The 18,019-nt window shown below is 40.0% G+C and overlaps 1 protein-coding gene across 3 annotated transcripts in view; it reads right to left on the bottom strand.

Annotated features, from left to right (window-relative positions):
- Positions 1-18,019, bottom strand: part of LOC142599145 (chromodomain-helicase-DNA-binding protein 1-like) — a 107,992-nt gene that overhangs the window by 32,046 nt on the left and 57,927 nt on the right. For all 3 annotated transcript variants that reach the window (XM_075738844.1, XM_075738842.1, XM_075738843.1), the window contains 11 exons: positions 17,217-17,418; positions 15,017-15,118; positions 13,611-13,678; positions 11,740-11,889; positions 11,195-11,445; positions 5,999-6,224; positions 2,620-2,720; positions 2,181-2,359; positions 1,580-1,707; positions 1,277-1,493; positions 567-656 (listed from right to left, as the gene is read on the bottom strand). In XM_075738844.1, coding sequence (XP_075594959.1) covers positions 567-656; positions 1,277-1,493; positions 1,580-1,707; positions 2,181-2,359; positions 2,620-2,720; positions 5,999-6,224; positions 11,195-11,445; positions 11,740-11,876 — 1,329 coding nt within the window. In that variant the 5' untranslated portion in view covers positions 11,877-11,889; positions 13,611-13,678; positions 15,017-15,118; positions 17,217-17,418. The remainder of the gene's footprint in view (positions 1-566; positions 657-1,276; positions 1,494-1,579; positions 1,708-2,180; positions 2,360-2,619; positions 2,721-5,998; positions 6,225-11,194; positions 11,446-11,739; positions 11,890-13,610; positions 13,679-15,016; positions 15,119-17,216; positions 17,419-18,019) is intronic.

The raw sequence follows: 18,019 nt of genomic DNA, 5'->3' as shown, positions 1-18,019 counted from the left end.
TCCACTATTGACTCTCTTCTTTCCAGCATGTATAAACAAATGAAATAGAAAGTCAATAAGCAGATTTTTTTTAATTAAAATTTTCATATGCTGTTAGGATTAACAATAAGTCTATATGCTACCACCATGAAGAAAGTAGTAATATACATATACATAATACTGGACACACAAATACAAAGATAAAACATGGGATTTCAGAGTCGTGAATCACAGGTGTTTGGGGCTAGGGGTTGGTTTATTTTTTTTCAGTTCCTGGATGATGGTCTACAGGAAAGTAGAGATTTTAAGCTGTGAAGAAATTACTACAGTAATGTGAAGCTCAAACAAACTGAAGAAAAAGAAGTTTTACCCACTCAATATGGAGGGGGAGGGAGGGGCAGAAAGCCTCACCACACATACATAAAATCTAAAAGTGCTTAAAGAAAACTTCACCGTCATACTTCCAAGAGTAAAGCTGTCATACTCCCCATCCATTTAATGGCCCAGAACCCAAATATGTGCCAACTCTAAAGGAGTTTTACATTCTACAAATTATTTTATCTCCCTGAAGAAGTAAGTGTGATTACCTTATCCTTCAGCAAAATTTCATAAGTTGTTAGAAGTATATTAAATTTTAATCGCTTGGTCTGTGGATGCATCCATTCATGAGTTCTTATCTACAAGAAGAATCAAGTGAACTATAAGCTAGAGAAAAATGGTCTTATTGATTGGTATGACTTCAGGTAATATAGTAATATAGATGTTAAGTGACATCATACAAAAATCTGATCACAAAAAAGGAACATAACATGTGAAGCTTTTTTTTTTTTAAAGTTATTAAACAGTGGTGGTGGTGGTGAGTGTTCGTTGTTTTTTGTTTGGTTGGGTTTTTTGTGGATTTTTTTGTGTGTGTGTGGTTTTTGTGTGTGCTTTTTTTAAAACTTTAACGGATAAGGTTACTTACATTCCTCCTTTCAGAAAACAAATTAAGATTATGTCTGTCTGTCTTAAATATTTATTTTATGCACCTAAATAATCACATGACAAAAGACAATTTATTTCCAAATGCAAGGCTGAATTTTTAACCCTTTCTATTATTAAGCAGGAATAAAATCTTTCACATACATTTATATTGGATCAAAATTTATGCTTTTGATTTGCACTTTAAACACATACAATGTTTCAAATAAGTATTTGCTCATTCCTAATCAAAATATTAGAGATTAGCATAAGACAGGAACATGAAGTGAGTCTTGTTTACCACTAATCTTTTTCAACGATACAAAGAAATACTCACCATATTTCTGCTAGTTATATCTCCTAAGTAAACCACAGCATTCATCTGAGGAGCCCAAGTTTGAATCTCTCTTTGCCAAGATGTCAAGGTAGAAAGTGGCACGACTAGCAAGAAAGGCCCATACAGTTGATGTTCATGAAACAGGTAGTTGAGAAAAGAAATTGTTTGTATTGTTTTACCCAGACCCATTTCATCTGCAAGAATACAACTATTCCCTCTAAAAAAACAAAAAATAAATAAATAAATAAATTTATAAATGCTTTCAAATTAAAACCAGCAAGACTAATTTAAGACTATACTTACTTGCACCACGAGTGAGCAAGCCAGTTCAGCCCATTTAACTGATAATCTCTTAACTCTAAACTCTCATGTCCTCCAATATAAGATGGTTGCTTCTTTAGTGCAACAAACCTCGGCCTCTGTTTTAGAATCTGTCAAAAGCAAACTTAGCATCAGTCCTACTACTAAGTGAAGTTACCAAAAGGTCTTCTTATAGAAACAAAGTAGCAGTAGGAATCTGTTTAGTCACCAAGTCTAGTCTTTATTCATCACAGACAACTAGGCCAAATAAAAATATCAACCCATTTGCAAGACAAAATCAGTTTGCTGATCTAAATTCCACAACAGAAGTGGCATGAACTTGTTCACAAAGGTTACTTTTAAAACAAATTAAAGTACTAAATAATTCCATCTCTGAATGGCAATAAAATAAGTAGGGAACAAATATCTACAAAAGGCTATTCTTAGCGGTGATACTTACTACATATATAAACATAGCTATCATTATTACTGTTCTGGACAACATTCAAAAAATATTTTATAATATGCATCTGGATGCATAAAATATGTCAACTTTTTTTTTTATTATCACAACTGTATAAATCCATTGACATTACACACTCACCTTGCAGTCCTTAAATGGAGTGGTTTTAGATTGATTTCTGCTAAAATACTCATCAATACACGCCTGAAATTTTTTGGCAATGAGAGCACCATCTTCCCAGCTACATTCTGAGTAAGGCAGACCCTGCCATTTGCAATAGTAATCTGGATAACCAGCTGCTGATTTCTGATTTGAATGAGCTGCAGAAATGTATCAGAGATACCACATCAATATTTTCTTTCTGTATTTTAAGAAAACACTCATTTTAAGTGATAATACAATATGAACTAGTTTCACAGCAAAAACAGTATGACAACTTTTCTCTTCATCAGAGATTTTGTTTTGCCTTAAGTTGTTAGAGATATTAATAATCTAAATTTCTTAACTATAAATTCAACATGCAAGCAATAAACTTGTAATATTCTCAACACTGTTTTCCATCTGGAAGTTTGTCACGTACCAATTATCCTTTCCACTATCTGATATTGTTTATGTAGATCATCTGTAAGTTCCTGCTGGCAGTTATAATATTCCACGTCTTCCGGAGAAGCATTTTTCAGCCTGAAATGGGAATTTATTTGCAGCACTTATTACATTGTGTAGTTCTAAAACTAAGAAAACCTGGCAATTTTAAAGCTCTGAACATAAGCACCATAGGAATGCTGCTTAGAGAGCTTCTTTGAAGCTACAACTCTGAAATTCCTGCTATAAAAGCGTTGCATCTGGCCTAGGTACCTCATCACTGATGACTGAGAAAGCTTATCAAGAGACATTACTATCAGCTACAGCTTGTACTAGTCACGCAGATAGTTTAGAATATCTGTTCTCAGCACTGAGTAGTGTACTTCACATGGTATTTTCACAGAAGAGCACTGACAGCTCACTATAAGAATCTATCTTATGAGTAGGAGTCACTAAAAATCCCACCACTATTCACAGATTATATTAAACATAGTAATAAAATTGAATACCAAAACACAGATAACTTCCTGACACAGCTGGTGAGCGAGCCAACTAGGGAAGGTGGCCTGCTGGACCTGTTTGCAAACAGAGAAGGACTTATGAGTGATGTGATGGTTGGAGGCCGTCATGGGCGTAGAGATCATGAAATGATAGAGTTGTTGAATCTTAGAAAAGTAAGGAGGGGGGGGCAGCAGAACTGCCACCTTGGACTTCTGGAGGGCAGACTTTGGCCTGTTTAGGGGCCTGGTCAACAGAGTCCCTTGGGAGACAGTCCTGAAGGGCAAAGGAGTCCAGGAAGGCTGAACATTCTTCAAGAAGGAAACCTTAAAGGCACAGGAGCAGGCTGTCCCCATGTGCCCAAGGACGGGCAGGTGGGGAAGACCACTGGCCTGGCTGAATAGAGAGCTTTGGCTAGAACTCAGGAAAAAAAGGAGAGTTTATGGCCTTTGGAAGAAAGGGCAGGCAACTCAGGAGGACTACAAAAATGTCGTTAGGCTATGCAGGGAGAAAACCAGAAGGGCCAAAGCCCAGTGAGAACTTAACCTGGCTACTGCAGTTAAAGACAATAAAAAATATTTCTATAAATACATTAACAACAAAAGGAGGACTGAAGAGAACCTCCATCCTTTAGGAGGGAAACATAGTGACAAAAGGATGAGGAAAAGATTGAGGTACTTAATGCCTTCTTTGCCTCAGTCTTTAGCAGTAAGACCAGTTGTTCTCTGGGTACCCAGGCCCCTGAGCTGGAAGACAGGGACGGGGAGCAGAATGAAGTCCCCAAAATTCAAGGAGAAATGATTAGAGACCTGCTACACCACTTAGACACACACAAGTCTATGGGGCCGGATGGGATCCACCCAAGGGTACTAAGGGAGTTGGCAGAAGCACTCACCAAGCCGCTTTCTATCATTTATCAGCAGTCCTGGTTAAGCAAGGAGGTCCCTGTTGACTGGAGGTTAGCCAATGTGACGCCCATCCACAAGAAGGGCTAGAAGGAGGATCCCAGAAACTACAGGCCTGTCAGTCTGACCTCGATGCCAGAGCAGGTTATGGAGCAGATCATCTTGAGTGCCATCACGTGGCACATACAGGACAACCAGGTGATCAGGCCCAGTCAGCATGGGTTTATGAAAGGCAGGTCCTGTTTGACCAACCTGATCTCCTTCTATGACCTGGTGACCCATCTAGTGGATGAGGGAAAGGCTGTGGATGCTGTCTATCTAGACTTCAGTAAAGTCTTTGACACTGGAGAAACTGGATGCTCATGGCTTAGACAGGCAGACGCTTTGCTAGATAAAAAACCAGCAGGATGGCCAGGCCCAAAGACTTGTAGTGAATGGAGTTAAATCCAATTGGCAGCCGGTCACAAGTGGTGTTCCCCAGGGCTCAGTCTTGGGGCCAGTTCTCTTTAATATCTTTATCAATGATCTGGATGAGGGGATTGAGTGCTCCCTCAGTAAGTTTGCAGATGACACCAAGTTGTGCAGGAGTGTTGATCTCCTTGAGGGTAGGAAGGTTCTACAGAGGGATCTGGACAGGCTGGATTGATGGGCCAAGGCCAACTGTATGAGGTTCAACAAGGCTAAGTGCTGGGTCCTGCACTTCGGTCACAACAACCCCATGCAACGCTACAGGCTTGGGCATGAGTGGCTGGAAAGCTGCCTGGCGGAAAAGGACCTGGGGGTGCTGGTTGACAGCCGGCTGAACATGAGCCAGCAGTGTGCCCAGGTGGCCAAGAAGGCCAACAGCATCCTGGCTTGTATCAGGAATAGTGTGGCCAGCAGGACTAGGGATGAGATCATGCCCCTGTACTCGGCTCTGCTGAGGCCGCATCTCAAGTACTGTGTTCACTTTTGGGCCCCTCAGTACAAGAAGGACATTGAGGTGCTGGAGCGTGTCCAAAGAAGGGCAATGAAGCTGGTGAAGGGTCTAGAGAACAGGTCTTATGAGGAGCAGCTGAGGGAACTGGGGTTGTTTAGCCTGGAGAAGAGAAGGCCGAGGGGAGACCTTATTGCTCTCTACAACTACCTCAAAGGAGGTTGTGGTGAGGTGGGTGTTGGTCTCTTCTCCCAAGTAACAAGTGATAGGACAAGAGGAAACGGCCTCAATTTGTGCCAGGGGATGTTTAGATTGGATATTAGGAAAAGTTTCTTCACCGAATTGGTTGTCAATCACTGGAACAGGCTGCCCAGGGAAGTGTTTGAGTCACCATCCCTGGAGGTATTTAAAAGATGCATTGCTGTGGTGCTTAGGGACATGGTTTAGTGGTTGGACTTAGCAGTGTTGGGTTAACAGTTGGACTTGATGATCTTAAGGGTCTTTTCCAACTGAAACGATTCTATGATTCTATAGCACTAAAACATAAGGATTTGTTTCACTTCTTGGTTCTGAGGCTTTAACAGAAGTTTGAGACAAGAAAACTAAATGCTGTAATGTTTTGAGTGCTTTAGCCATTTCTGATTTTTTTTAATCTCTGCAGCAGTTCCTGAAGAACTCTGACCAAAATACAATCAATCAATGACAAAATTAGTAAAAGGTAAGATTTAAAAGAAAAACAGAAAACCCACCACCCATCTTGTTAAACCTTCATTTATAACAGACACATTAAAATCTTGGTGCAGAAGCTGCTTCCTTAAAGGTCTGATTTTACAAGATGTGTGAGTATTCTCACTTACTGAAGTAAAGTTGGTATGCTCAGAATCTTACAGTATCATAAGGTGTTATGGAAGTTTCAACTTTAAAGCTTTTGTCTTCCTGTTGTATAGGCACTTGAAACTATGCCTTCACAAAGAAGCAATAGAACTCACAGAAACACAATAAAATATCTATATTGTTAAAAAAATATGCAACATGGAAGTAGTTATAAAAATACTCACCAGCGTTTTGTTTCCTGATCCTTTTTCTTATAGTTGTCCAGTTTCTTCATTCCTTTAACATTTTGTTGCTTCAGTGTTTCCTCAGTTTCCCAAGTATTATGGATGTGTGACCAGCCTTTCCATTTAATAAGATACTGTACTTCTCCTAACTCCTTTGACTTTTCAAATCCAGTATTTGGGTCACCATCTGCCTCAACTGCATAGATGGTGGTTGCAGCACCAGTGGCTGATAAAGAAACCACAACATAAGGCTTGATTAAGCGTGCACTGCCATAAATTACCCAGTAAAAAACATACTGCAGAAAGCAATTTGTGATGCTCTTATATGAGCATGTAACTTGACTAATTATATCTACAACTCTTATGTCTTATATTGAAGAATTATGATGTAGCTATATTAACACACACAAGTATACCAATGAGATTCAAAATGCAACCAAAAAATTCTGCACCTAACCTACAGTATCTCATTTCATGAGAATTTTCTTAGCATTCCTAGTTTTTCTAGTAATCCCCAGAGAACACTCCACTAACACTGAATATAACAGATATTTGATGTTGCGCTTAATCAGTCTTGAGACTTGAATAACCTACTATTCAATTATTACTATGGATGCTATAAATCCAGTTCACAGAATTGAAGAATGGTTGAGGTCAGATGGGGCCTCTGCAAGTCATCTGGTCCAACTCCCATGCTCAAACAAGGTCACCTAGAGCCTGTTGCCTAAGACCATGTCCAGATGGCTTCTGAATATCTCCAAGAAGGGAAACTCCATCACCTCTTTGCTCAGTCACCCTCACAGTCAAAAAAAGTCTTTCTTGATGTTCAGATGGAACCTCCTGTGTTTGTTTGTGCCCATTGCCTCTTGTTCTGTCACTGAACACCAATGGAAAGAGCCAGGTATTTATATACATTGATGAGATCTCCCTTGAGCCTTCTCTTCTCCGTCCCAGCTCTCAGCTTTTCTTCATAGGAGAGATGCTCCAGTCCCTTCATCATCTTCGTGGCCCTTTGTTGGAGTCTCCCCAGTAATGCCATCAGTTTCTCATACTGGGGAGTCCAATACTGGATACAATACTCAAGATGTGGCCTTAACAGTGCTGAGTAGAGGGGAACGATCACCTCCCTTGACCTTGCTGTCAATACTTTGCCTAATGCAGCCCAGGATATCATTAGCCTTCTTTGCAGCAAGGGCACATTGCTGGCTCATATTCAACTTGGTGTCCACCAGGACCCCCAGGGCCTTTTCTGTAAAGCTGCTTTCCAGCTGGTCATCCCCCAGCATGTACTGCATGGGGTTATTCTCCCCAGGTGCAGGACTTGGCACTTCCCCTTTATGAACTGCATGAGGTTCCTGTCAGCCCATTTCCCCAGCCTGTCCAGGTCCCTCTGGATGCCATCCCATCCCTCAAGCATATCAACTGCACCACTAGGCTTGATGTCATCTGCAAACATGCAGAGGGCACACTCTGCCGTATCATCCAGATCATTAATGAAGACACTGAACAGGACTGGACCCAGTATTGAATCCCTGGGGTACACCGCTAGTTACTGGCCTCCAGCTAGACTTCACGCCACTGATCACCAGCCTCTGGGCCCAGCCATTCAGCCTGTTTTCAATCCACCTCACTGTCTGCTCATCCAGCCCATACATCAACAGCTTGTCCATGAGGATCTTATGGGAGAATGTCAAAGGCCTTCCTTAAGTCCATTTAGACTATATCCACTGCACTCCTCTCTTCTACCAAGCCAGTCACTTTATTGCAGAAGGTTATCAAGTTGGTCAAGCATGACTTCCCCTTGGTGAAGCTATGCTCTCTACTCCTGATGACCTCCTTGTCTTTCATGTGCCTGGAAATGGTTTCCAGGATTAGCTGCTCCATCACTTTCTCAGGGACTGAGTGAGGTTTACCAGCCCGTAGTTCTTGCAGATAGGAGTGACATGCAAACAGGTAACAACAGACAAGGAGAAGGCTGAGGCGCTCAACAACTTTTTGCCTCAGTCAGCACTGGCAACCTCTCTTCTGACACCGCTCGAGTGGATGGACCTCAAGACAGGGACTAGGGGAGCAAAGTCCCTCCCACTGTAAGAGAAGATCAGGTTCGAGAACATCTGAGGAACCTGAACATACATAAGTCTATGGGACCTGACGAGATGCATCCCAGAGTCCTGAGGGAAGTGGCTGATGCAGTTGCCAAGCTACTCTCCATCATATCTGAAAAGTCATGGCAATCAGGTGAAGTCCCTGGTGACTGGAAAAAGGGAAACATTTGCATCCATTTTTTAAAAAGGTAGAAAGGAGGACCCTGGGAACTACTGATCTGTCAGCCTCACTTCTGTGCCTGGGAAGATCGTGGAACAGATCCTCCTAGAAAGCTATGTTAAGGCACATGAAGGGCAGGGAGGGGATTCGAGACAGCCAGCATGGCTTCACCAAGGGCGAGTCCTGGCTGACCAACCCAGTGGCCTTCTATGATGAAGTGACTACATCAGTGGACAATGGAAGAGCTATGGATGTTGTCTATCTGGACTTTGACACAGTCCCCCACAACATCCTTCTCTCTAAATTGGAGAGATACGGATTTGATGGGTGGACTGTTCAGTGGATGAGGAATTGTTTGGATGGTTGCATCCAGGGGGTAGTGGTCAACGTCTCAATGTCTGGATGGAGATCAGTGATGAGTGGTGTCCCTCAGGGGTCTGTATTGGGACCAGTCCTGTTTAATGTCTTCATCGATGACATAGACAGTGGGATCGAGTGCACCCTCAGCAAGTTTGCAGATGACATCAGGCCGAGTGGTGCAGTTGATATGCTTGAGGGATGGGATGCCATCCAGAGGGACCTGGACAAGCTTGAGAAGTAGGCCCATGTGAACCTCATGAGGTTCAACAAGGCCAAGTGCAAGGTCCTGCATGTGAGTCAGGGCAGCCACCAGTATCAATACAGGCTGGGGGATGAAGGCATTGAGAGCAGTCCTGTGGAGAAGGACTTGGACTGGCAATGTGCGCTCACAGCCCGGAAAGCCAACCGTATCCTGGGCTGCATCAAAAATAGCATGGCCAGCAGGTCAAGGGAGGTGGTTCTGCCCCTCTACTCTGCTCTAGTGAGACCCCACCTGGAGTACTGCATCCAGCTCTGGGGTCCTCAGCACAGGAAAGACATGGACCTGTTGGAGCGAGTCCAGAGGAGGGCCACAAAAATGATCAGCGGGATGGAACATCTCTCCTCTGAAGAAAGGCTGAGAGAGTTGGGATTGTTCAGCCTGGAGAAGAGAAGGCTCCGGGGAGATGTTATTGCAGCCTTTCAATACTTAAAGGGGGCTTATAAGAAAGATGGAGACAGACTTTTTAGTAGGGCCTGCTGTGATAGGACAAGGGGTAATGGTTTTAAACTAAAAGAAGGTATATTCAGACTAGATATGAGGAAGAAATGCTTTACGATGAGGGTGGTGAAACACTGGCACAGGTTGTCCAGAGAGGTGGCAGATGCCCCATCCCTGGAAACACTCAAGGTCAGGTTGGATGGGGCTCTGAGCAACCTGATCTAGTTGAAGATGTCCCTGCTCATTCCAGGGGGGTTGGACTAGATGACCTTTAAAGGTCCCTTCCAATCCAAACCAGTCTATGATTTTATGACATTTGCTTTCCTCCAGTCCTCAGGCACTTCTCCCAGTTGCCATGATTAATCAAAGATTATTGAGAGTGGCCTCGCAATGACATCTGCCAGCTCCCTCAGCACTTGTGGGTGCATCCCATCAGGGCCCACGGACTTACGTATGTCCAATTTGCTAAGTATTCCCTGACCTGACCCTCTTCCACCAAAGGTACATCATCTTTGCTCCACACTTCCCCCAGTCCCTGGGGCCAGAGATTCCTGAAGTCTTGATAGTAAAGACTGAGGTGAAGAAGGCATTCAGTACCTCAGCCTTTTCCATGTCCTGTGTTACCAGGACCCTGTCCCATTCAGCAGCATACCCACATTTTCACTAGTCTTTCTTTTGTCACCTATATACTTATAGAGGCCTTTCTTTTTGCTTTTGACAAGCCTCACCAGATTCAATTCCAAGTGGGCTTTCGCTTTCCTAACTGCATCTCTGCATGCTTGGAGAGTGTCTCTATTCTTCTCAGGTTACCAGTCCCTGCTTCCACCTTCCATATACCTCCTTTTTGGTTTTGAGTTTTGCCAGGAGCTCCTTGTTTATCCATGCAGGCCTACTGGTATTTTTGCCTGACTTCCTGCTCGTTGGGATGGGCTGGTCTTGAACTATTTCTTCCTAAACTCGTTTTACCAGTTTTGGTTTTTTCTTCCCTGTCTTTGGAATCTTATGTGGGATAATTTTTAATTAAATACAGTCAATATTTCAGCTGAAGCACACTAGCAGCAGGAAACAGGCTCGTTTCTGTGAGGAGAGCCAAATGAGGAAGTGGACCCAACTAGATGCAGGGGACAGATATAGCAACAGAGCATGGCAATAGGAAAGGACAGCACAAGCACTAACAACATCTGGGAATACAGAACATAAGAAGCCTAGTCCAAAAGGCTTTTAACACATCAGTGACACTGTGCATTGGAGCAAGGGGCTAGAGTAAGAATACACTGGAATTTAGGACAGTATGGGAAAAGAAAGTTGAGAGGAAAGAGGACACTGCATCCCATCAGCTGCTGGAAATATGACACCCCTAGCATTATTCATAAAATTACTTTTAGAAGTGCACATGCAAGTACACCACTGAAATTTTAGATTCCACCATCCATTGCATTGTATTGGGACTATTTGCACAGGAATAACTGAAATCACAGTCTCAATGGTTCAGCCTTCCCAACATCATCCTTCAGCATTCAGGCTACTGGTTAGCTGTCCTACCCAGTCCACTTTTTCTCCATCCCCCTGTATACAGTTTATACCTATCAAATATCAATAAACTGTACAAATAGTGGTGTAACAGTATGGTATGCAATATGGAGCTATATTCTTTTTGCATTAATTAGTTACTTAAGTTCTTCTATATTTTACTTTATAGGGATTACAAAAGAAACATCTTTATGAGTATGAAAAACAAAATAAGATTACTTTCTGGTATTTTGAAACTTATTCTTTACAAACATCATGGGTTACCTACAGCTGAGAACAATTGCTGTTTACATTGCACCACAATGCACTGCAGCATCTTAAGAACACTGATAAAAAAATACCTCCTTTTCGGCCAATTCGACTATCCATAAACTTCTCTATAGTTTCAAATTCATCTTCTTCAGGCTGCGGGACATCTTCTCCACAAACTTCCAACAAGTCATCAGAATCTGTCTTGGTTTCTTCAGCTTCTTTGTAACTAACATTGACTGTTGCCTGGCGACGAGATCCTCTCTTGTCATAGTCATCATCCGATGAATCAAGCTGCCTCTTTTTCTGTCCTGAAATCTTTTTGCCACTTTTTGGCTCAATTCTTGAAGACAATAAGATACAACATAACAGTAGGGTTTCAACATGGACAACTACAAGCCTTCTGTATTTGTTTCTGAATACATATATTTCATGACTGCTCAGTTACGCCACTTTCAGTTGGAGCAGACAGGAAAGAGGTATTCAACACAAACCACTGGTATGATAACATATTTTGTAGCTTAAAAAAAGTCTTCAAGTTCCGTAATAAATATTAATGTTTTTATTTGCTTGTGTAGTAGTACAATATTATGAATTAGAAATAGTACCAGAGTATCTGAAATGCAAGATTTCTTACCTGCTTGGAGGTTTCTGGCTTTTGACCTTGTTTTTTGGCTCATAGTCAGATTCACTATCTTCACAACTGCTTTTCTCTCTATCTTCCTCTGATTCAGAATCAGAACCAGTTCCTGATACTGACCCTGACCCAGACATTTGCCAGTCTTCACTGTACATATTGAGAGACAAAACAGTAACTCACATTAGGTTTTTTGGGGGTTTGTTTGTTTTGGTTTTAAATCAGGTATTCACCACAGGTTTGCTGCTTTAATTTCAACATTCTTCACAGAAATAAAAATGTTATAATAGTCATTTCAGCTGGAAGGACAGAAAGTTATCATGAATCATGAGTATCTCTGTGCTCCTGCTTAGCTGAGATCTACTTTGCAACAGGAAAGATGAACCCACTGATCAACAGTATCTTACTTCAGACTCCGTTTGTACAGAGAAATTTAATCTTAATAGCTTGGGAGGGGGGAAGAAAGGTCTGGCATACATTCTTGAAAGGTTGCTAAATCTTTATACTACCATCTGTTATCAGGTTTAGGGGTCTTTGACCAAGATGCTCAAACAGTACTAATGGCCTTCAAAGGTGGAATATTACTCAAAGACCTTTTCATTAAATTTCAGATCAGGAAGCCTAAAAATCAGTGCTTTGACACTTCTTTCACTTAAATATGCATTGGTCCTAGAAGTTACGTTTTCATTGTGGTCAATACATCTATGTGTCTTGGAAATACTATAGAATCATGTCTCTTTAAAAGATTTTTTTTTTTCCTACAAGCAGTAAAATAAAAAGCGCCCAAACAACAATCTTCCCCAAAAATAATAACCCCCCCCACACACTCCAAACCAACCAACTCCCCCACCCTATGCAAATCCACAACCTGTATTTATTTGAAGATATAGACAACATATAAAACACTATACTCTAGGGCTTGGATCCCATACTAAGTTATATAGAGAGAAATCTGATCTGCATGTCAGATAACTGCAAACATACTTGTTCAAAATAGGTATAAATCAAAATTGAAGCACTGGATATACGAGGTTATTTGGTTACTAGTTTCTAAACTTAAATATCTTTCCTGTAACAGAGTATGTTATTAGGTGTAATCACATTCTTAAATAACAGAAGACTGAATAACAATTCATCACTAGAGAAGTAATATTTTGCATAGCAAGCTTTTTTGCCTCCACCTTCCCCCCCAACCATTTGTTGAAGATATTATATTGGCAACCCTGAACACTGAGATGATTCAATTAACTGGAGAAGAGGAATGAGAGAATGATTCAATTTCTATATGCTGTTCATAAAAAAACCCCAAACAAAAACACCCCCCTATAAACACATGGGTCACTATCCATGAGAAGGTATAGCCTTTTTCACAAACTTTTTGATCTATAGCTTAAAACCAGCTCAATTTCAACTTAGCTTTATTGACTAGCCAAGACAGTTTATTACTGTCAAACCTGTAATAATTTTGGGGGAGTTTGCCTCTAAAGTGTTTAAAAATTTGGCATGAACTACAGGATTCCAACTTAAATTTTATCTGAGACAACCTACTTAAGTAGTTTCCTATTTCTTCAATAATTTTCAGGGAGGATCTTCAGCTCAAAAATATGCCTCAAATAAGACTACTTTAAAAATAAAAAGTGCTGATGAATGTTTTTCAACACCACTGTAGGTAATACAGTCTCTTTTGCTCAGAAATGAATAGTAATATATATGTTCCATTGAGAGTATTTATTTTAAAATATTCTAAAACATTAATCAAAATTGAGAAGCACAAGATTATGTATTTCAAGTGCAGAGAACTGAAGCCTGGGTAATTATAAGCATTATGTCACCATAACAAAAGATTATATTACTAATGAAAAACATCTTACTCTCTATGTTTTTTCTTCTCGGTTTCACTGGAAGAGTCATCTGCAGAATCTTCACTGCTTGATGAATCCTGCAGATGAAGAAAAGAATATATATGATTCATTACCACAAAAAGAATGAAGTATTTTTAGTATTAAAAAGATAATTCAGCTCCCACTTTCAAACTGTAATCATATTCTTCATATCTTATCATCTTCATCCCTCTCAGTGTAGCCACTGATATTGAATAAGATCAGGATTGCTACTGATTTTGTATTTCTCCATCTACGAATATACCATGTCAGCAGAACTCTAGAAAACACTACCAAAAAACCTGTCTTAAACTATAATCATTGTGCCTACATATAGTCATAGTTTAGACTGCTGCAAGTTAATAAATCAAGACAAAGGTTCTATCAAAAGCCTAATAAAATCTCCTGCCCTTTGAGAGCTCTCTCACCTTTCATATCCTCTCACATTTAAACACCACTAAGAAAATTTTGAGAATAGCATGTATGTTTCTTCTCTCTCCACTCCTAAACAAAAAATAATAAATAAATCGATGAATCCTCTTAAAATTATTCTCCTAAAACCAATCTCATAGAGATTAAATTTAGATAATTGTTATCCTGAAAAAGTCTTCAGGAAAAAGTACTTAGCAACAGCTATAAATTAATATTTTAACTATATATGATTAATTCCTTTGTTTAGTTTTAACAATGAGCAGCTAAATCTGACTAAAAAAAAGACCCTCAGAGTAATGATTAGACACTTGTGATCACAATGCTTATTTTTTTTTATAATGAAGGAAATATGAAAGTCTGCTTTTAAATAAATTCTAATTCACAGCCACTAGTGTCCTTAAAAGATATTCCTACTGCAGAAAGTCAACTTTTGTTTAGTCTATGGTTTAGGTTTTAAAAATCTCTAAAATTGAAGTATGGTTCTCAAAATACAAGAATTCTTTTATAACTGTTACAAAAGTTGCAAAAATCTAGCTTTCTACTCCATATAGTGCTTTTGAAAACTGTAGCAGCTACCTTTATATAGAAACAATTGTGGAAAAGTCTTTTAGCATTTTTAACTGTCTTTATGGAACTCAGAAGGCAGGAATTCAATGAAAATTAATAGTGCATGACTTGAAAATTTTGTCCGTACACCACAGAATATCTAGCTAAAAATATCAATCTAAACTGCTATCATTTAGCACAACTCACCTGAAAACATGCAACTAAATATTTTTCCCCCTCTGTGTTTCCTTATAAACGCATCAGTTATTTGAACATTATTTTTATAGACTAAACCCAGACATTTTAAACACACATGCACTGAAGAGAACAGAACTTGGCTCTAAATAATTTTATTCTAACGTATGGGGTAATGAGGCATGCATGTTTACATTTTATTTACTAACTTATATGTTATTCACCTCTTCTGAACCACTGTCTGATGAGGCTGCCTTCTGCTGCTGTTCCTTCTTGAGCACTGCTGATCTCTGCACAGCAAGTATACTTGGACTGGACTTCCAAAACTGAATTGGAATTCAGATACAAGAGTCATTTAAACCTATTGAAACTTTAAAGTTTACCACATACTTTTCTTAAGATGAGCAGCATCACTATTAAGAGGGATCTCAATTTTATTAATAATAAAAATTTCACTATCAAATACTGCACACATTAATAATATTGGATAACATTTTGAAGTAGTGAGACTTCTGCACAAAGGACTGTTATGAGAATTGCCTGCACAATTTTTACAGTAAGTATAACAATAGTTATGCAGGCCTCTGTATTATTAAGATAACTTTTTTTTTTAATGTAAATTTTTAAACTGATCTAGATAAGTCCTTTCAGGCCACTTAGCTGATATATTTTTGCTTCATATGGGAATACCGAAGTACATAGAATATCTCAAGTTGGAAGGGACCCATAAGGATCATCGAGTGCAACTCCCTGTTCCTCGCAGGACTACCTAAAACTAAACCATATGACTAAGAGCATCATCCAGATGCTCCTTTAACTCTGACAGGCTTGGTGCTATGACCACTTCCCTGGGGAGCCTGTTCCAGTGACTGACTACCCTCTCAGTGAAGAACCTTTTCCTAATGTTCAGTCTGAACTTCCCCTGATGCAGCTTCATTCCATTTCCTCGTGTTCTATCACTGGTCACCTGAGGGAGGAGATCAGCACCTCCCCTTCCACTGTCCCCCTTGAGGAAATTGTAGACTGCAATGAGGTCACCCCTCAGCCTTCTCTTCTCCAAGATGAACAAGCCAAGTGACCTCAGCCACTCCTCATAAGTCTTGCCCTCGAGACCTTTCACCATCTTGGTCACCTTCCTCTGGACACACTCTAATAGTTTGATGTCCTTCTTATATTGAGGCACCCAAAACCACACACAGTTCTCGAGGTGGGGTCACACCAGTGCAGTGTAGAGTAGGACAATCACCTCCCTCAACCAGCTAGATGCACCCCAGGACATGGCTGGCCCTTTTGGCTGCCAGGGCACACTATTGACTCATATTCAACTTGCCATCAACCCAAACCCCCAGATCTCTTTCCACAGGTCTGGTCTCCAGCCTCTCATCCCCAAATTGTACGTATAACCAGGATTATCCCATCCCAGGTGCAGAATCTGGCACTTGCTCTTGTTAAATTTCATATGGTTGGTGATTGCCCAGCTCTCTAGTCTATCCAGATCTCTCTGTAAGGGCTCTCTACCCTCGAGGGAGTTCACAGCTCCTCCTAGTTTAGTATCATTGGCAAACTTACTTAATGTACATTCGATTCCTGTGTCCAGATCATTTATAAAAACATTAAAGAGCACTGGCCCTAAAATTGAGCCCTGGGGAACCCCACTGGTGACTGGCTACCAGTCTGATGTAACCCCATTTACTACAACTCTTTGAGCCCGACCCATCAGCCAATTGTTCACCCATCGTATTCTGGACTTGCCTAGCTGTGTGTTGGACATTTTGTCCAGAAGGATACTGTAAGAGACAGTATGAAAAACATGAACATGAATAACAACAAAAAACACCCACCAAAAAAGAATCCTTATCAGCCTTTGAATCTTACAATAGGAAATATTTTATTACCTTTCATATATATATCATATATCATCCAAATTAAGGCCATATTACACAGAGGAGAGTTGAGGTAACTTTCATCCATTGCATTTAAGAGATTTCTAAACACCACTTTTTTTTTTTCTAAATTTGGCAGACTTTTTCCTCATACAGAAGACAAGCCATATCTAAGCCTGAAATTGTCATACAATCATTTATTGATATGAAGAAACTAAGCATTAGAGAGACAACTTAAAAAATTTAGAGATAACAACATTATGTGTGGCTTGGTCTTCAAAAACATGTAATAAGTTAATAGGTGCTTCTGGGTGATAAAATTTAGGTAAGTATCTAACTGTAGGTATTTACAGAGATGAGAATTTAAGAGCCCAGTGTTTGTTATGAGAGCTAAGCGTGTGCATCCACTAACCCAATCAAGTTAAAATTCTAAGTAAAAATTATGGGGTTTTTGTTTAAATTAAAACTGCTCTTGTAACTACTCTGCACAGAGTGGGGTTTTTTTCCCCCCCAAAGGGTTAATTTATAGGTTTTGTTTTACCTCAGATCCATCAACTTTTGGTGGTGGTTTAGCTTGAACTTGTTTCTTCTCTCTAGATGTGTCAGACTCTGATTCTGATTGACTGCCTGACTCTGAACCAGAGTCACTGCTACCTGATTGACTGCTACTTCCATCACTACTGCTTCCAGAGCTTGAACCAGATCCAGAAGCTGATGCTGACCCAGAATCATCATCTGATTGGCTGCAATTAGAAGTTAACAGAATATTACACAATGGCTAATTAAACAGGATTAAAAAAAAAAAAAGTCACATTAAAAAGACTTTAGCTTCACCTATAAATCAATTTTTAGGTTAGTCCAGACACATGGATAGCATACAAATGAATGCACTGGATTAAATAAATCAGGAATGAAAATTCAGAGTTTAATCAGATACTTTTCACTAAACCTTAAAAGAAAAAAAAAAAAAAAGAGAGAGAGAGAAGCAAGAAAGAAGGGAGAACATTAATCATTAATGTAGAGGAGCCAAACAAGGGTATTTCTCACCCACCCAAACCCTTACTTAGCTCTATCAAACCCCACATATTTTTGTGTATACACACACACACACAATTGTTTTGTGTCGCCCCCTCCAATTATTTTTTTTTGAGCATGCATTTCTTCAAAGCAAATATAAACTCTATTCTGTTTCCCTAGTCTTACTTTTTTCATAAAAACAATAGGGGGGAAAAAAAGTATCTTTAAGGAAGTACTTGCAAACTACATTTAATGTTGCGATTTGGACCGACTATATACAAAATACTACCAAACACTTGATTAAATAAAGTGTTTATAAAAGTAACT

Source organism: Balearica regulorum, chromosome W (assembly GCF_011004875.1).
Source record: "Balearica regulorum gibbericeps isolate bBalReg1 chromosome W, bBalReg1.pri, whole genome shotgun sequence".
NCBI classification, from domain to species: Eukaryota; Metazoa; Chordata; class Aves; order Gruiformes; family Gruidae; genus Balearica; species Balearica regulorum.
Note: the sequence above shows the minus strand (reverse complement) of the source record. Positions and strands in the feature narration are given on the sequence as shown.